General features: G+C 49.6%; 1 protein-coding gene and 1 pseudogene across 13 annotated transcripts in view; both read right to left on the bottom strand.

The window, feature by feature from the left end:
- Positions 1-6,950: 6,950 nt before the first annotated feature.
- POU2F2 (POU class 2 homeobox 2) overlaps positions 6,951-19,878 on the bottom strand; it is a 44,602-nt gene continuing 31,674 nt past the window's right edge. For 4 of the 13 annotated variants that reach the window (XM_064381252.1, XM_064381254.1, XM_064381251.1 and 1 more), the window contains exons 8-15: positions 16,732-16,893; positions 16,438-16,579; positions 16,195-16,343; positions 15,932-16,108; positions 14,471-14,537; positions 12,809-13,010; positions 12,607-12,680; positions 10,138-12,331 (exon numbers count right to left, since the gene is read on the bottom strand). In XM_064381252.1, the coding sequence (XP_064237322.1) occupies positions 11,994-12,331; positions 12,607-12,680; positions 12,809-13,010; positions 14,471-14,537; positions 15,932-16,108; positions 16,195-16,343; positions 16,438-16,579; positions 16,732-16,893 (1,311 nt within the window). In that variant the 3' untranslated portion in view covers positions 10,138-11,993. Of the gene's footprint in view, positions 12,332-12,606; positions 12,681-12,808; positions 13,011-14,470; positions 14,538-15,931; positions 16,109-16,194; positions 16,344-16,437; positions 16,580-16,731; positions 16,894-19,878 lie in introns of those variants that run through there. The other 9 variants (XM_064381253.1, XM_064381255.1, XM_064381250.1 and 6 more) reach the window with 8 other exon arrangements.
- Positions 9,458-10,327, bottom strand: LOC135276816 (uncharacterized; annotated as a pseudogene).

The following is a 19,878-nucleotide window of genomic DNA, read 5'->3' as shown; positions in this document are numbered from 1 at the left end:
GTGTATAGAGTGGAATTTAGGAGGCATGAGGCCAGGTACTAGGTCTCACCGCTCATGGCTGCATCACCAACACCCAAAAGTGGGTCTGGCAGGTAGTAGGGGTAGTAGGAGCTCAGTAAACATTTTCTGGGCTGAAGAGAATGACCTGGCGTTCATGGGCATGGCTCTCTTGCCACTAGAGGTCCCATATCCCTGTGGAAAAGCTCAAGGGCGTTTTCTGCTGGTGGCAGGAACTTTTGAGAAATCAGATTCTTAACACCCCGTCCCTGACTCCTGGCCTGATGTGGGCCTTGTCTCCCAAGGCCGTCTGATTTTCTCACTGATCCCCAAGGGCAAATGCAGGTAGGTATGATCTCGGGCTGTGGAATTAAAGGAGATTCTGAATAATATGTGTCTGGGCATAGGAGGCTTCATGAGGGATGGTGACTTCAATCCCCCTGGAGTTGGACTTTGGCTCAGCCAACAGATTTTTAATGTGGGAGAGGGATTGTTGGCTGGCTGGCCAATGTTTGAACATTAGTCTCAAGTACTATATAACTTTGAGTAATATTCTCACTGATTATGTGAGAACATTTTTCAGGAAAGGAATCTGCAGTCAAAAGCATTGAGATGACGCCCAGGTCAGAATTTAAGCCTGATTTCATTTGGTTTAATCACCCATATGCTTTTCTCTCCACTCTGCTGCCTTCTGCATACTTTGGGGAGGGTGGTGGAAACAAGATGGAAGTGTGTGACTGGTGGGATGCTAGGTTGCTGTGCTAGCCTTGCCTCAGACCGCCTCTCCTCAAAGATTATTCCAGATGCTTCTGTTGGAAAGAACTTTTCTTTTTTTGAGACGGAGTCTTGCTGTGTCACCCACGATGGAGTGCAATGGTGTGATCTCGGCTCACTGAAACTCACCTCCTGGGTTCAAGTGATTCTCCTGCCTCAGCCTCCCGAGTAGCTGGGGTTACAGGCATGTGCCACCAGGCCCAGCTGATTTTTGTATTTTTAGTAGAGGTGGGGTTTCACTATGTTGGCCATGCTGGCCTCAAACTCCTGACTTCAGGTGATCTGCCCACATCAGTCACCCAAAGTGCTAAGGTTACAGGCATGAGCCACCTCACCTAGCCTGAAAGAACTCTTTTTCTCTAAGACAGTCTCACTCCGTTGCCTAGGCTGAAGTGCAATGGCACGTTCTCAGCTCACTGCAACCTCTGCCTCCTGGGTTTAAGCTATTCTCTTGCCTCAGCCTCAGGTAGCTGGGATTACAGGCATGCACTACCATGCCCAGCTAATTTTTTTGTAGTTGTTTTAGTAGAAACAAGAGTTTCACCATGTTGGTCGAGCTAGTCTTGAACGCCTGACCTCAGGTGATCCACTTGCCTTGGCCTCCCAAAGGGCTGGAATTACAGGCATGAGCCACCAAGCCTGGCTGGAAAGAACTCTTAACCAGAAATAGGGAAGCTATTTGTATTGAAACTCAGGGAAAGGGAGGCCTGAGACTTTCTCACTTGCCTTCCCCATTACTTTTTTTTTTTTTTTTTTTTTGAGGCAGTCTCACTGGAGTGCAATGTCAATGTCATGAACATGGTTCACTGCAGTCTCACCCTTCCCAGCTGCTGATCCTTCCACCTCAGCTAGGACTACAGGCACATGCCCAGCTAATTTTTGTGTTTATTTTAGAGACAGTCTCACCACGTTGCTCAGGTTAGTCTCCAACTTCTAACTCCACCCAAACAAAGTGCTGAGATTACAGGTGTGAGCCACAGCACCTGGCCTTCCCCATTCTACTCCCTTCAGGCCCTTAACACTGTGAGCGCTAGGACTCTAGGGCATCATCTGAAAGTCTAGTTCAGCTTGTTGCTCAGATGAGAAGGCTAGAAGTCAGGTCTCTTTACTACTTTTTTACTACATTGTGCTTTTAATCATTTAAAAAAAAAACAAAACAAAACACTTGATGTCCTAACAGCTCCTATGAAGAGCAAACCTTTGTTAAGCCGTTGCTTCCCACTTGGGTGTACAGATCATGGCCATCATCTTTTAACAACTGCATACCCTGCAGAAAGGACTAGAGCCATCTTGGCCCAGCATGCCAGGTCCCCCAGTCCCCAGGTAAAGTCATTCCCAAACCTCCCCCTCAAGAGCTGTAACATCATGAAAGTCATGAAATAAGTGGTCAGAACAATTGGAGTAGTCATCCATGCAAAACCATAAAGATCAGGCTGAATCAAGAAAAGGGATGGAATGAAGGAGAAAAACCTGATGATGCTTGCTAGCTACAAGATAGAGGCTTTCAGCAGGAAAGAATGGTTCTGTGATGGTGTCTGGTCATCCTTCCTCCGTTATTCTCTTTTGCAGCTTCAGTTTGGCTCCTACCTTGAGTTTGTGCAAACACATTTATGAACAAGTTTAGGGGGTTCTTTGTTCACCATCATCCTGGTGAAACTTCCATGGTCCTCTGTTGAGCCATGGTCCTAAAAAAGATATCACTTATTACTTGTTGGATGCTGGTGTTCCAGTTGGACAGGCAAAGGTTCCCAGATGCTGATGTGTGTTAGGAAATTCCCCTTGAGGCTTAGATCCAGCAAGCACCAGTGGGGTGATACCCAGGAACTTGCATTATATACACACCAATTCTGATGAAACTGGGGCTTGTATTGCTTGTTTTTAGTTGGGCAAGCCAAGTAGTCAAGGCAACAAGAACACTGGTTCCCTGGTGCCCAGCGTTTTTGGGTTTTTTTTTTTTTTAAAGAGACAGGGTTTCACCATGTTGGTCAGGCTGCTCTCGAGCTCCTGACCTCAGGTGATCCGCCTGCCTCAGCCTCCCAAAGTGCTGGGACCACAGGCGTAAGCCACCGCGCCCGGCCTTGGGTTTATTTTTTTAAATAGTTACATTTTACTAGAAAAGATTAATATCAAGGATGGTGATTGCTTCATTACATCATCTTCATAGTATAAGAAAAATAGAGTGGAAAAAAAAGGAAAGGAACATAAAGCTTGCTAGCCTTAGCATTCACCTCTACACCGTATCACATGTGGGAAGATTGTGGTAACACATCTATAAATGTTTAAGGAAAAAAAATATTGTGACCAAAGAATTGGACACACTGCTAAGATGCATATGTGAAAAATGGAAGAAAATTAGGTGTCCAAATAAAGAGATTAAATTTAAAATTTAGGAAAATTTAAGAATATAAATAAGCACTGAAATAATTTATGATAGTGTAGCTATATTAAAACAATTTTTTTTTTTTGAGACATGGTCTCACTCTATTGCCCAGGCTGGAGTGCAGCGGGGCAATCTTGGTTCACTGCAACCTGTGCCTCCTGGGGTCAAGAGATTCTCCTGCCTCAGCCTCTCTAAGTAGCTGGGCTTACTGGTGCCTGCCACCACACCCAGCTAACTTTTGTATTTTTAGTAGAGACAGGGTTTCAACATGTTGGTCAGGCCGGTCTTGAACTCCTCACCTCAAGTGATCCACCAGCCTCGGCCTCCCAAAGTGCTGGGATTACAGGCATGAGCCACCATGCCCAGCCTGAAACAAAATAAATTCTAATAATTGTTCTTGTAAAAAAAATGACATAAGATTTAAAAGGTTACTGTATTAGGGTTCTGTTTATACAAAAAATACATAACCAGTAGGTTATGTGCATGTGTGTGTATGTGTATATCTTACCTGTTATATGTATATAAATTAAATTATATAGTAAATATTGATACACATATATGTAAAGATACGTATTTTTTTAATAGAAGTTTGTTTCACTCTTTGTAGACATATATAAACATACATTTTTATATATGTTTTGAACGCTTAGGACAGAGCTCCAGCACACTGTCTTTAATAAATGACACATATAAAAGACAGTGTGCCGGAGCTCCAAATCCTATTTATATACACTTCAACCTGTCATCTACCATCTACATTAGGTATTTCTCCTAATGCTATCCCTCCCCTAGCCCCCGACCCTCTGACAGTCCCCAGTGTGTGATGTTCCCTTCCTTGAGTCCATGTGTTCTCATTGTTCAACTCCCACTTAGGAGTGAGAACATTCGGTGTTTGGTTTTCTGTTCCTCTGTTAGGTTTTATTTTTCTTTTTTTATTTGTTTTTTTATATAAAGACGGGGTTTCACCTTGTTGGTCAGGCTGGTCTTGTACTCCCGACCTCAGGTGATCCACCCGCCTTGGCCTCCAAAGTGCTTGGATTACAGGCGTGAACCACCACACCCGGCCAGGTTTTATTTTTCTCTTTTTTTTTTTTTTTTTTTTTTTTTTGAGAGAGTCTTGCTCTGTTGCCCAAGCTGGAATGTGGTGGCACAATCTTGGCTCACTACAAACTGCCCACCCTGGGTTCAAGTGATTCTCCTGCCTCAGGCTCCTGAGTAGCTGGGATTACTGGCACCTGCCACCACATCCAGCTAATTTTTGTATTTTTAGTAGAGACGGGGCTTCACCATGTTGGTCAGGCTGGTCTTGAACACCTGACCTCAGGTGATCCACCAGCCTCAGCCTTCCAAAGTGCTGGGATTACAGGCATGAGCCACCACGCCCAGCCTAAAACAAAATAAATTCTAATAATTGTTGTATAAGAAATGACATGTCATTTGCCAAATGACAAGATGGGTTTCACCATATTGGCCAGGCTGACTTCGAACTCCTGACCTCGTGATCTGCCCACCTCAGCCTCCCAAAGTGCTGGGATTACAGGCATAAGCCACTACAGGCCTGGCCCATGTTTGGGGTCTTGCTATGTAGACCAGGCTGGTCTCAAATTCCTGGCCTCAAGGGATCCTCCCATCTTGGCCTTTCAAAGTGCTGGGATTAGAGACGTGAACTATGACACCCGGCTTGTTTTGTTTTGTTTTGTTTTCTATTTTTTAGAGTCACGCTCTGTCACCCAGGCTGGAATCCAGTGGCACGATCACAGCTCATTGCATCCTCAACCTCCTGGGCTCAAGTGATCCTCCTGCCTCATCCTCCAAGTAGCTGGATCCACAGGCGAGAGCCACCGCATCTGGCTAATTTATTGTGTAGAGATGGGGTCTTGGGTTCTGTGTGGTTCTGACTGTGCCACCCTGAAGACAAGCCTGGACCAAATGATCTTCTTCAATGTACTATTCTGACGCTCCACCCCTGCTGACTTGTTTTGAGAGTTGAGGTGCTTTGCTTTCTTTCAGTCTTGCCAAAACACTGCAATGCTAACACTTTTTGTCTTACTAAGTATGAAACATATCTCTCACTCTATTCCTTTTTCCTGTGCCTCGATTCCCACAGCCCTCACTATCGAATTTGCAGGATCCCAGCACCTGTGTACCAAGCATACGTTAGAGGATAGAACAGTATTGAGGAAACTCAACAGCTTTTTTTTTTTTTTTCCCTGAGACAGAGTCTCACTCTGTCACGCAGGCTGGAGTGCATTGTGGCATGATCTCGGCTCACTGCAACCTCTACCTCCCAGGTTCAAGTGATTCTTGGGCCTCAGCTGCCTGAGTAGCTGGGATTACAGGTGTGCACCACCACGCCTGGCTAATTTTCATATTTTTAGTAGAGATGGGACTTCACCATGTTGGCCAGGCTAGTCTTGAACTCCTGGCCTCAAGTGATCCGCCCATCTTGGCCTTCCAAAGTTCTGGGATTACAGGTGTGAGCCACTGTGCCCAGCCTTGCAGTACATTTTCATTAATACCACTTCTAATTTTCAGCATTGAGGTCTTAGGGATCAGTCCATGGCCCAATGACCTGCAGAAGCTGTTGCTACTGCCAAGATGGGTATAATAATTTGAGAGTTACTATTGCTCTAAAAAGGAAGAGGGTTGATGTATACATTGTACTGCCAGAATACTTCAAAATCAACTCTGGTTGGTTGGTTTGAGATAGGGTCTTGCTCTGTCACCCAGGCTGGAGTACAGTGGTGCCATCATAGCTCACTGCAGCCTTGGCCTTCCAGCCTCAATAGATCCTCCCACCTCAGCCTCCCGAGTAGCTGGGACCACAGATGCACACCATCATGCCCAGTTAATTTTGCTCAATTTTTGTAGAGATGGGGTCTCACTGTGTTGCCCAGGCTGGTGTTGAACTCCTGGGCTCAAGGGTTCTTCCTGCATTGGCCTCCTAAATACTAGGATTACAGGTATGAGCCACTGCACATGGCCTCATTTTTTTTGTGTGCTTTTTAGTGATGTGAAAAAATGACATATGACTCTTCTGTTAATTTATTTGACTATCTGTGAGGCTGAAACTTTTCAATGTGTTAATTGAAACTCTGGTTTTAAATAGTCTCTTTCATCCTCTGGCAAAGCATCCAGGGATGGAGATGGGTAGATACTTGCTGGTTTCCTGGCTTTCTCATAGTAGTCATTTATTGAAGACAGTGTGCTGGAGCTCGGTCCTAAGCACTTTACTTAGACCATCATCCTACAACCTTGTGAGGTAGATACTGTCCCTAATTTACAGATGAGGACACAGATGCTCACATATTGGAAGGTCATATATTTATAAAATGGCGGGACTGAGATTTGAATTCAGAAATGTGAATTCATCCTGAATTTAAAGACTTGGTTCTTTGATTGGTGAGAACATTTGTGAAGGTTTTACTTCCAAACATTCACTCTTTTAAAATTTAAATATTTAAAAAATTTTTTTTATTTTTTTGACACAAGGTCTCTCTCTGTTACGCAGACTGGAGTGCAGTGGCATGATCACCATTCACTGCAGCCTCTACATCCCAGGCTCAAGTGATCCTCCCACCTCAGTCTCCCAAGTAGCTAGGACTAGACTACAGGCATGCACCACCATGCCCCGCTGAGTTTTTGGGGTTAAAAGAAGAGTTCTCACTATGTTGCCCAGACTGTGAGCATTCAAAAGTAAAACCCAGCATACAGATCTCCAACCCTATACCCGGATTTCTTTACCACCCTTCCCAGGACAGAGAGGAGACCAAGGGAGAGCAGGCATCATTTCTCTCTGTACAGTTTTTAATTTTTTATTTTTTGATGTTTTTTGTTCAGATGAATGACACACTCAAGTTACAAAAATGGGGCCTTAAAAGAAGCACATTGTACAATGAACAAGCAGATTGGAGTTAAGAACACTGAAACGCTAACCCGCTACCACGAGAAGAGACAGGGAGTGGGTACAGGAAGGGAAGGGAGGGGCTACCAATACAGGGGTCAGACCGAACTGAAAGGGAAGCAAACTTGGTGAGGATGGAGGAAAGGCAGGTCTACTCCGGGGCTGATTTCTGGGTGCCGCTTTTTGGGCACCCTTGCCTTGTACTTGCCACCCCCTCCAACTCCACTCACCCCTGTTCTGTCTGACCTGGTTATTCTGGGAGGTGAGAGACACCCACACCAAAATGGGCTGAGCCAGTCAGGTCTTTACAAGGTAGGGTGGTCACCTTACCCTGGTGCAGCCCTGGATTTGGAAGGTGATGGTGGCAGCAGTGGGACAAGAGGCCAGAAAGGAGCTGATCAAAGTTCAGGCCCCTGCTCTTCCCAAAGACTTCTTGCCCTTTCCCCACCCCACCATGATCCAAAGGCCCTCTACAAGTTGTTGAGAGAGACCCCCAGTCACCCTGCGATTATATAAATAAATAAATACTGAGCCCCTGGGTTTGGGGGACAGGTTGGGGGAGGGAAAGCAAGGATAGAAGACAGGAAAAAGGAAGGGGAGGGAGGCAGAGGGAAGAGGTCACAGACATAGTAAATAGTCGTCTCCGTCCCAGCAATACTTCTCTCTGGATTTTTCTCTCCTTTTCTTGTTTGTTTAACAAGGAGCTAACAATTCAAGGACAAATACTTAAAAATATACATTATTTTTTCTTTGTTTCCGCCTTTGTCATCGTCGTCTTGCTTTGGAGACTGCTGAGGTCAAAGTTTAAACCGCATGAAGGACCTGCGGCTTGGAGTTTTTGTGTTTTTTTTTTTTTTTTAATTTTTTTCACTTTTTTTTCCAACGTATAAAAAGGTAGCGGAGTTGTCTGTGGGGTTTTTTTTTTTAATGGTTAAATCTTTGGTTTGTTTCTTTTTTCTCTTGGAGGCCTTTATCTCTCGCACTTGCCTTTCCCACTCAGAGACCAGTGGGGGCCCGCGTGTCTCAATCTTGCTGTCTGTCTCACTCTCTCTCTCACTCAGGACCCCCTACCCTGGGCTAGAGGAAGAGAGAAGCACCCTGGGATTTGGGTGGGTTAGAAAAACTAGTCAGGTCAAGAGTTCACCCTGACTTGGCTAGTTCCTTGCCAAATGTCCCCAGGGCTTGGAGAGCCTGTCACGGCCTTCTCCAGGGAGGAGATGGGTGGAAAACTCATATCCTTCCCCTCCTCCTGATCACAGCCCCAACTCCTACTGGGGCTTGGGTTCCCCATCCCTACCCGCCCCCCGCCGCACTCCCCCCCCCCGCCGCCCAGAAGAGAACAGAGAGAGGTGGTTTAGTTACTGGCATCAATTTTTTTTTTTGGCACAATGAAAAGGCCCACCATTAAGGTAGACCCAGTCTCTGTCCCTCCCTTAAGTAGGAGGTCAGGGTTGGGGAGAAGAGAAATTCAGAGGGCTCCCCACTGCTCCAATCCACTCATATCTCCTCTTTTTCTAGCCCAGGCCCTTCAGCCCCCAACCTTGGACATCTAACCTAGCCCAGAGCCTAGCCTGGGGTTTCCCTCCCCATCCCCCACATAAAGCTCCCCAGCCCTCCAACTCTCTCGCTCACACACAGACACACGGACACAGGCTCTGTACAGACCGCAAAATAAAAACGATGAGATAGTTTTGTTTCCCGGAGTCGAGACGGGGGACCCGAGTGGAAGGGACAGATGGGGGTGGGGGGCATGAATTCCCCCATCACCTTCCCAACCCTGGCTCCCTCCAGCCCCCCAGCCCCTTGCCCTGGCTGGCCCCCAGCCAACGATATTTGGTTTCCTTAACATTAAAGTTCTATGAGGTATTTGGTGCCTTATCTCGAGTCCTCGGGGGAGGGGGGCCCAGGGGGAGACCTGGGGCTCACCTGCCCCTCCCTCCCTCCTACCCCCTTCCCAATATTTGGTTTCACAGCTGTAGTTAAAGCTTGGGATTTGGTTATTTTTCCCCCTCCCAGGAATTTTCTTTTTTCTTGTTTTTCTTTTCCCAGTTGTGAGGATTGGATGGGGAGGGTCCCCAGCACCCTGGCTGCACAGGGGTCCCTCCACCAATGTCAGGGCTTCTGCCCCATCCCTGCCCCCTGCTCCTCCTCTTCTCTTTGCCCCACTCCCCAACACTGGGGTGTGGAGAGGTCCCAGGTGGTGGGACTTGATGGGGAGAAAGCAGGATGAAGTGGGTGGTGGTTGAGTCCTGGATTTTCTTTCCTTTTTTTTTTTTTTCCTTTTTGGTCTAGAATCATAGTTTTTGTTTGAGTCATCTCCACCATGCCTTCCATGCTGCCTGTCTTCTCGGAGGAGGTTTTGGTTGTAATTCCTTTCATTTTGCTCTGCTCACATGTCCTTCCTATTTGGTCAGGAGCCCTCGGCCCCCTCTCCACCCTTGGGCTGGGGCCGAAGCCCTCTTGCCAGTTCCTTCTCTCTTCAGGAAATAAACATGGACAAACTCAGAGGTAGGGTAAGGGCAGGGAGTCATTCGGCGGAGATGCTTACATTCCGGCGAGGATGGGTCGACGAGGTGCCAGGCCCCATCGTGCCATGGGTGGGGGGGCCCCACTGCCCGGACAAGGCACCCGGAGGCCCCTGCAATGGCCGAGTCTCTGCTGCCTCCATGGCCCAGCCCAACAGTTTCATTTCCCAGGTGGGAGAAGGGAGACAAGAAAAAAAGAGAACGCTGAGGCCTGGGGCTCCATCTGCCTCTCCTCAAGAGTGTCCAGGAGAAAGTGGAAGCTGCCCAGGCCACGGCCCTGCAGTCTCAGGGCTCTCCCCTCCCTCTGCTCCTGTCCAGTGAGGGGCGGGGGCCACACTGCGCTGCCAGGCCCCACCCTGATTTCAATGGCTCGCGTCCTTCACTGCAACACTTTGGTTTGAGGAGAGACACAGAAAGAACAAGATTGAGAGAGGAGAGAGGAGAGCAAAGGGGGAGAGAGGAGAGAGGAAAGAGGGAAGGAGAGGACAGACAGAAGAGAACTGAAAAAGAAATCAAAGGAGGAATCAAACCACCCGAAAGTTGTTTTCCTTCGTCCGTTCTTTTTGCTTACTCCTTTTTTTCTTTCTTTTTTTAAAGCTTTTTCAGTTGATTGCGGGGGGTAGTTTAGAGCTCTTCACCCCTGTCCCTGACACCCTCTCAGCCCCACCCACCCGCTTCCATCTGCCCTGGCCGAGGGACAGGCTTGCCCCAGCCGCCCCCTCCGGCTTTCCCAAAGACGACGTCCATGAGGTATTTGTGAAGAGAAAGAAGCATCCGTCCTTCTGTCCGAATTGGGGACCAAGGGCCCGGACCACTGGTGCAGGGGCTTGGCTCCGCCTCACGGCTCTATCTTGTTCTTGAAGAGTCCTCATCTTCTTTCCCTTTTATATATATATATAAATTCTTTTTTTCTAGTTTAAATTTATTGTTTGTTTGGTTTTGTTTTTGTTTTTTGGTTCAAAACTTTGTTGGCCTCCATAATAGCAGGAGGGCAGGGTGGCTCCCAGTGGCGTCTCTCCTCTGTCCGTCGTCAGTGGAGATGTGTCCGGGGCTGGGCAAACACAGGGTCCAGCCAAGACTCGTGGAGGTCTCATGGGAGTAGTGGCCACCACCGTGCCTTTTCAGATAGGGACCACAGGCTGTGGCAATGTCCCCACACATGGACCCTGATGGGGATGCCATCTCGAGGAACCCCACCACTGGGGTGTGTGCGTGTGTGCATGTGTGGGGAGGGAGAGGCATTCGCCAGTACCAGAGGGGCAAGGGATGGGAAAAGCGAGGTGAGTTCTCTTTTTGGTTTCTGGTTAATGTCAAAGAACGTGAAGGATCCCACGGATAGGCACTGGAATATGAATTTTCTTTTTTAGGGAAACTGACAGGATGGAAAAAGACAACTGAATGCCCTCAACTGAATGCCTTCATCCCCTCTTGCCTGAAACTTCCACCTTCCCATAGGCTGGGGAGGGGGTTGATTCCAGAGCAGAGGAGGGTGACAGGGTTGAGGAGGGACTTGTGAGAGCTAGAACTTGGCAAAATGGCCTAGCTCACCCTTCAAAGGGGAAAAGAGGGAGGAAGAGGGGATGAAAAGTCATCCCCAGGCCTTCCCTTGAACTCTCCCCTGGCTGGGAGGAGGGAGGAGGTTAAAGCAAGACCCCCTGCCCAGGTGGGGAGAGCTGGGGGCCAGGGGAGATGGGGACACATGGTAGGGACACATTCTGTTGAGCACAACGCTAAAAATTCTGTACATCCTTTGGATGAAGCTACTGAATATTTGGTGTAAGGTTGTTCAGGCCCTTTCTCTTTCACCTTCCGGAAAAGAACATTTGGCGGGTGGTGCTGAGCCCCAGCCCATCTGCCCAGACTGTGCCCTGTCTTCGCTGGCCCAGGGCTGGGGGCCAGGACTAGGAAGCTGGCATCTTCTCTTTTTCCTTCTGTAGCCCCCACTGGGGGAGGCAGGGTTGGGGGTTGGCCCCACAGCCAGGGCTCGGTGGCAATGAGGTCTGACCTGCTGGAGGCTTCTCCGCCCCTGGCTGGGGTTCTTATTTGGTGTCGTAGCAGTGAGGGTGTGAGCACACTGAGGTCTGGCTCGCGACTGGTTTTTTGGTTTGTTTGATTTTGTGTGTTTTTTTTTGTTTTTTTTTTTTTGGTTTGGTTTTGGTTTTTCTGTTTTTCACCTCTGGTTCCTTTGGGGCAGCTGGTTTCTGTTGTTATTATTTTTGGTTTTCTCTTTTGTTGGTTAGTTAGTTTCTTTCCTTTTTTTTTTTTTTGGTTGGTTGGTTTTTTTGGTCTTTCCTCCCTTGTCACTCCTGCTCTGAGGACCCTCTGTGTCCCCACCACTGACCTCCTTGCCCTCTTCCCAGGCAAGGGACCAAGGCAGGGGTCAGAGGAGTGGGAGGGGAGGCATGGCTGGCCCTCACTCAGGTTTGGACCCTGCCTCGGGCCCCCCTGGGCCTCCAGGGGTCTGTGCTGCTGCCTCGCTGCAAGTGGAGGAGGAGGAGGAGGATGAGGATGAAGAGGATGAGGAGGAGAGGCCAGGAGACTTGCTGGAGATGGAGGCTGCCACGGCCGCAGCTGCTGCTGAGACCAGGCCCACGCCAGGCGGGGTGCTGAGCAGGGGCAGCCCAGCATGGTTCAAGAAGAGCGGTGAGGTCACCAGGCCAGGGCTCCCCGGGGCGGCGCCGGCTGCCCCCAGCACCAGGTTCCCGCTGCCATCAAGGCTGGTAAGGGGCAGGGTTCCACCAGAGGCCAGGGCTGGTGGGGAGAGAGAGAGGCTGGGCTGGGGGCACGCCGGGCCAGGGGAGACCTTTGCCTTCCAGCATCCTGCCCAGAGTGCCCCCCATCTTCTCATCGGTCCCACTGACCCCCATCAGCACCCCTCACACCTTCCCCAAAGGTGAGATGGGTATGAAGAGGCGAGTGATGCAGTGAGCAGTGGCGGGATGGCATGGCTGGAGCAGCAATGGCAGGGCTTGAGGCCCCAGAGGATAGGGCTGGTGACAATGGGAGTGACATGAGGCAGCACGCACCTTGGATAGTGGCCAAAGGGTTGTTGCTCATGAGGGCTGGACTCAGCCCGGAGCTCAACCCCACCATTGTGCTTCTGCAAGAGGCAAAGCAGAGGCATTAGCAGGGGCAGGGACCTGACAGCATAACTGGGGTGCAGCTCCCCACCCCAGAAGCAGCAGCGACCCTGCTTCTCCCCACAGCCTCCCACCTGCACCCACTTACCCCGTGCTGGGGTTCAGGCCCGACAAGCCGATAGCTGAGTGGCTGCCTTGAGGGCTGGGGTTTGTGCTGTTGGTGGTGGCCGGGGGTGGGGGAGTGACAGAGGGAATGGAATTGAGGGGGGGCGCAGCCCCGCCCCCACCCCCACCCCCTCCAGCTGTCCGGCTGGGGTGGAGCGTCCCCACAGCTGAGGATAAGGTAGTAACTGCCAGAGAGAGATAAAGAGATGAGGTCTTCAGCTTCTACTCATTGCCCACTGAGGAACCTGGGGTTAATTCCTACTTGTCCTCCCGCACAGCTCACGAAGCATCTCCTCAGTCAAAACAGCCTTAGACCTCCCTCCTCTCTCTTCCCAGAGCCATTTCCCTGTGCCTCTGCCATGGTGACCCCTATCATAACAATGGAAGTCAGAACAGCTGCTTCCTGCTGAGCCCTGGCACTCTGCACTCCCCGCCCTGAACCACTTTTATACTGACTAGAAACGGGGGTGCCCAGGAGACAAAGCCCTATGGCTCTCTAGGTGGGGAGGGGCAAGGGGTGTCAGGCACATTGCCACAGCTGAGGAATGGGCAACCTGGCAGGGGCTGAGGGCCCAGATTTAGCCAGACTGCTGGGGTAGAAACTCCTGATTCTGTGTTGTCCTAGGGGTGCCCCTGGGGGAGTGCCTTAACCTCTCTGACCTTCAGATCCCTTGTCTGGAAAATGGGGATAATAGAACCTATCTCATAAAATGAATTTGAGAATTAAGTCAGTCAATGCAGTTTAGAAAGAGCTCAGTACAGTGCCAGGCAAGCACTTGCTACTTTATAAATCTCCACTTACTATTTTCTGGCCTGGGGAAGGGCAATATGTTGTTTGTTATGCTAAATATATATTTTAGATGAAATCTCACTCTGTTGCCTAGGCTAGAGTGCAGTGGTATGATCTGAGCTTACTGCAACATCCTCCTCTCAGGTTCAAGCAATTCTCCTGCCTCATCCTCCTGAGTAGCTGGGACTACAGACACAAGGCACCACACTGGCTAATTTTTGTATTTTTAGTAGAGACAGGGTTTCCCATGCTGGCCAGGCTAGTCTTGAACTACTGACCTCAGGTGATCCACCTGCCTCGGCCTCCCAAAGTGCTGGGATTATAGGCATGAGCCACCGCACCTGGCCAATTTTATATTACTCATATATGTATATATGTATAGTGTATAACCATATATATAAACCTGCTGTGTCCCAGGAAGAGGAAGGAGAACTCTGGGTACAAGAGTATGTATGTATGCACATGTGTGTGTATACGTATATACACATACATACACTCTTGCATGCATTTATATCTTTTGTATGTATTACACATTCATAATAATTTTATAAAAACTGAGGCTCAGAAAGGTAAAGTAAGCTCTTGAGTGCATATAGCTTATGAATGACAGGCCAGGCACAAAACCCAAGTGCCTCACCTTTTACCACTTCTCATATGAAACTGTGAAGCAGATTAAAGCTGAGTTGCTCCTGCAGAGGAGGGGTGAGTCCTGCCCTCTTCCCACTGTCTCTCTCATTCCCCCACCCACACTCCCCTGGCCCAGTCTTGATACCCAGAGCCACTTGGGAACCTCAGGCTCCAGCCTGTGCCTCATCCTCCCAGTCCCCCCCACCACCACCTTCTGCCCTCCCTGACCTGTTGTGCTCAGACTGCTGGAAGCTTGGGACAACGGTAAGGTCCCCGCACCCCCTTGGGTTGTGACCTGGGGAGAGAGGAAAGGAGGTATGGTTAGGCCACTGTCTGCAAGCAGCCCCCGTGATGCTTCCTGCAGGACCCCACTCCTCTGTGTCAGGATGGGGGCAGGGGGCTTTGGCACAATGCTGTGTTTGTATTATTCCACGTGCCTTCTTCACACTTGCCCTAGCTGATCCTAAGCCACAAGCAGGAAGGGCTAATTCTCCATTGAAAGCACTCCCCACCTCTCTTCTGATACCGCCCTGTCTGGGTAGTCTCCACAGGGCTGTGTCCTGTCTGAAGTGACTGCACCGGAAGAGTGACTGCTTTACATGCTCTTGCTACCGTTGGTTCCGCAAAACTAAAACTCTTTTCCCAGGACAAGCAAACACCACTCTTTTACCAGTGGGGTTGGCAAGTGATGCAGGAGAGACTGTTCAAAGTGACCCAGGCAAAGAAAGAGCAGGTCTAAAGTATGAGGCTAAATGGATGCATATCTTTGCATCAGGGTGTTGAGATGTCATATTACTTGATTTTCTAGGACCATTCACCAGCTTCCTTCTTGGCCACTGCACCTCCAGTCTCACCTTTGCATCAGCCCCAGAAACCTCACAAATGTAACTGTCCTTCCCCAGCTCAAAACCCCTCCTTACCTCCACACTACCCATGGTTCAAGTTCCAGCTCTTCACTGTAAAACTTGGGGTACATGCCCCCACCTCTTCCCCAACTTCATTCATATGAACTGCAGCACCAACCACGCTAAATTTGCACTGGAGTTCCTCAGATTGGGCTGGGCACAGCCTGGCTTCTAGGCCTTAGTGCACACTGGTCCTGGAAGGCCCTTTGCCTTCTCGTGGCTGGCTAACTTTCCCTTGTCCTTTAGAACTCAGTTCAGACAGTGCCTCCTTCATACCACTGGGGGCGGGGGCTCCTCTCTGAAGCATCACAGCCCTTTCCAGGAATGGAAATAAAGGGATGGGATAAAGGATGTCCCAGCTGTGTCTGATACCAAGTGGGCCTGTGTGCAGCTGTGGACCTGAGAGGACACCCATGGGTGTAACAGTGTCCCTGAATGGCAAATAAGTGCCTCTCCCTGCCTCTGTGTGGTTGTGAGCCTGTGTGTTTCAACCTGGACCACGACCCTGGACATATATCCCTCCCTGTGTGGCTATGGCACTGTGATAACTCTGTGTCTGGCTATGTAGGTGTGTATCTAGGGGTGCTTGTATCCCCCACATAAGACCGTAATTCCCTGGAAACTGTGTCCTTGTGTGACTGTGCCTGTCTACATAATGGCCTGTCCCCAAGAGTGGCTCTCTTTGCTTCTGTTCTAGGTTCTGTGGACAACCAGGTAGGGTGGGCTTCACAGAGGTGCCTGTGGAGCTCTGTGGTCTCCCACCCCCTAGACGGGCTCTTGGTACCATATGGGGGCTGTAGTTGGCCGGCTTCCCCGGGCTGGGCAGCATGGGGGCCGCACTGCAGGGGTTGATGCGTTTTTCCTTCTGGCGCCGGTTGCAGAACCAGACGCGGATCACTTCCTTCTCCATGTGCAGCTGCTCAGCGATCAGCAGGATCTCCTCTGAGGTAGGCTTCTGGTTCTGCAGGCAGAGGGCTCATTAGCCTGGGGCCCACCGCCCGCCACCCCTCAGGTGAGGGCCACCCAGGACGGGGTGGGGGGTCTCACCGCTAGAAAACTCTTCTCTAAGGCGAAGCGGACGTTTGTCTCAATGCTGGTCCTCTTCTTGCGTCTACGGCCGGGCAGCCCGTCGAAACCCAGACTGGGGCTGCTCAGTTGGTTGGGGCTGGGCAGGCTTGAGTCCACAGACATAGTCTCTGTGCCCCGGGGGATATGTGAGCATGAGAGGGCGCCTCCCATGGACACCGGCTGCTGCCCGCGCCCCCCACAGGAGCCCCAGCCTAATCCCACCTGCGTCATTGAGCCACTTCTCCAAGAGGGGCTTGAGTTTGCACATGTTCTTGAAGCTCAGGTTGAGGGCCTCAAAGCGGGAAATGGTCGTCTGGCTAAAGTCGTTGCCGTAGAGCTTGCCCATGGCCAGGCCCACATCACCCTAAGCCAGTGGGGCGGGTAAGGGGCAGAGGTTAAGGCGGGGCCTTTCGGCACTGGGCCCACTGCGCCCACCGACTGGCCACGCTCCTCGCGGCATCCATCAACTAGCCACGCCCCCACACCCACTGCCCAGCCTGCAAGGTGGCTCCAGACCTGTGTGAAGCCCAGCTTGATGCGGCGTTGCTTGAAGGTGCGGGCGAACTGCTCCAGCTCCTCCAGATCACTGGGCTCCTCGGGGTGGGATGGTGGCTCCAAGCATTTGGGGGGCTGCGGATGCGAGAGGTGCGGGTCGGGCAGCGTAGGGCGGGTCACGGCCTGGTGGGGTTGGCAGGTGGGTGGGATGCAGGGCGGAGGACCAGGACGGGGCTCAGCGATGGGTGCACAGTCCCCCTCTCTCCCTCCTCACCCCTGCATTCCATCCTCCGCCTGCAGACTCCCCTCCACCTTCTTCCACACGCACTGTCAATCCCTTTAAAGGTCCAACTCTGCTGCCCTACATGGGTTTCCTCATTGCTTGGGATTCTGCATTGTCCCTTCACACCTGGGAACTCCCAGAAGGAGCCGCCAACTGTTTGTGCCAGGGCTCTTTCCCTGGAGCTGAAGGCAGTGGTTCATGGTCATCTCAACCAGGGAATCAAGGACTGGCCCTGCCACCAAATCATTGCTTAGCCCAGGCCTCACTTTCCCCCTGTGCAGGATGGGAACAATCACTGCTGCTCTGTCTACCCAATAAGGCTGTTGAGAGAATGAGGTTAAAAATGAGTAGGTCGTGCAAATCCATGGACTGCACAACACCAAGAGTGAACCCTAATGTCAACTATGAACTTTGGAAAATAGTGATGTGTCATTGTAGGTTCATCATTTGTTACACTTGTCCCACTCTGGTTAGGGATGTATACAATGCAGGAAGCTGTGCCTATGTAGAGAGATATATGGGATATCTCTGTATCTTCTACTCAGTTTTGCTGTGAATCTAAAACTGCTCTTAAGAAATTAAGTCCTAAGCAATGAGTAAACTGCAAATAAACTGAAAATTAAAAAAAAATGGACTGAGAGGGCAATTAGGGAGATTCACAAAAAAGCAACAGCTCTATCTGGGATGCTTCATTGCCCTAAAAATAAAGAGATCTGAAGCAGGTGGTGGTTGTAGGGATGTCTTGTCACCCAGGTCCTTGATCCATTATTCTCCAAAATGCTGGGGCCAGATGTTTAGGACTTTTTCTGTTTTGTTTTTGCTTTTTATTTTTTATTTTTATTTTAGATGGAGTTTTACTCTTGTTGCCCAAGCTGGGGTGCAATGGCGTGATCCAGGCTTACAGCAACCTCTGCCTCCTGGGTTCAAGCGATTCTTCTGCCTCAGCCTCCTGAGTAGCTGGGATTACAGGCATTGCTACCATGCCCAGCTAATTTTGTATTTTTAGTAGGGACAGGGTTTCTCCATGTTGGTCAGGCTGGTCTCAAACTCCTGACCTCAGGTGATCCGCCCACCTCAGCCTCCCAAAGTCCTGGGATTACAGGTGTGAGCCACTGCGCCCGGCCTTTTCTTTTTAAAATTGTATAAATTTAAGGCCAGCCTTAAGCCAGGTGCAGTGGCTCATGCCTGTAATCCCAGTACTTTTGGAAGCCAAGGTGGGAGGATTGCTTGAGGACAGGAATTTGAGACCATCCTGGGCAACATAGTGAAACCCTATCTCTACAAAAATTTTAAAAATTAGCTAAGCATGTGGGGCATGCCTGTAGTACTAGCTACTCAGGAGGGCTGGGGACCGCTGTGCTTGAGCCCAGGAGGCTGAGGCTGCAGCAAACTGTGATTGTACCACTGCACTCCAGCCTGGGTGACAGAGTGAGACCCTTCTCAAACAAAAACAAAAACAAAACAAAAAAAAAATTAAGGGGTACAAGTGCAATTTTGTTACACAAATGTATTGTGTAGTGATGAAGCCTGGGCTTTTAGTATATCCATCACCCAAACAGTGTACACTGTACCCATTAAGTAATTTCTCATCATCCACCCACTCTCACCCCTCTCAGGTTTTGTTGTTTTACAGAACAGGTCTTGCTCTGTTGCCCAGGCTGGCCTCAAACTCCTGGGCTCAAGTGATCCTCTTGCCTCAGGTTCACAAGTAGCTGAGACTATAGGCGTGCACCACTGTGCTTGTCTCAGTTTTCAGAAAGCCTGCATAGGTAGCCAGGAGTGGCGGCTCACGCCTGTAATCTCAGCGCTTTAGGAGGCTGAGGCAAGTGGATCACCTGAAGTCAGGAGTTTGAGACCAGTCTGGTCAACATGGTGAAACCCTGTCTCTACTAAAAATACAAAACTTAGCTGGGTGTGGTGGCACATGCCTGTAATCTCAATAACATGGGAGGCTAAGGCAGGAGAATCACTTGAACCCGTAAGGCGGAGGCTGCAGTGAGCCGAGATTAAGCCACTGTACTATAACCTGCAAGACTCCATCTCAAGAAAAAAAAAGAAAGAAAACCTATGTAGGATGTATATCATAGATAATGTGGCCTGCCTCCCACCCACACCAGAATCAAGGATGTTACTCCATAATCAGATACAGTAGTTAACAGTTTTGCAGCAGCAAAAATGCCATACCAAGGGGGACAAAGAAAAGTCATACACTGCCTTATGTCATGGCAGGACAGATTTTGCAGCCAAATGAGTTCTCATACCAATGGTGCAAGAAAAACTTGACTTTCAGAGCGTTTGGGATTTCAGAACTGCAGCTAAGACCTGTATTAGTCTCTAATCTTTTCAGTCAGTCCTTCTTAAATAGTTCACATATATTTTTTTAAAGGGCTATAAAAAATAGGTAGAAAAAAACTTTGAAATTCGTAAAAGGTAGTGAAAGTTATTATTAAAGTCTAGAACTCAGGCAGCAAACTGAAAGGCCTTGGGGTCCAGGTGCCAAGGTGGCCTGGAGAGCTGACCCCCTCTAAGGGGCCTTTGCTCCTGCCAGTGGCCAGGGAAACTGCTCACTGCACCAAGCCACTACATAGACATGGGTACAGTCTTGCCAGATCTTCTGGTTTATCAAGAGGAGCTTGAAATCTGGTGCTTTCTGGGAATTTAGTTGACAATGGCCAAATAAAACACACCTGTGGGCCTTGTTTTCTGTCTCCAGTCTGGGAAGTGGATGTGAAATATAACCTAACCAATCCCTTGTTCAGAGAACCCTCCACTGAAGTGCTGGAAGAGGCCTGAGGCATTTGTAACCTAAAGGCTCCCCCTGCAATTTTGCATGTTTTTGCACATGAGCATTTTGGGGGAATAGGGATCAGATCTAAATTTTTCAT

Source organism: Aotus nancymaae, unplaced genomic scaffold (genome assembly GCF_030222135.1).
Source record: "Aotus nancymaae isolate 86718 unplaced genomic scaffold, 86718_ANA_hifiasm-v0.15.2.pri h1tg000028l, whole genome shotgun sequence".
Lineage (NCBI taxonomy): Eukaryota > Metazoa > Chordata > Mammalia > Primates > Aotidae > Aotus > Aotus nancymaae.
The sequence above is the reverse complement of the archived record's forward strand: the minus strand, read 5'-3'. Positions and strand labels throughout refer to the sequence as shown.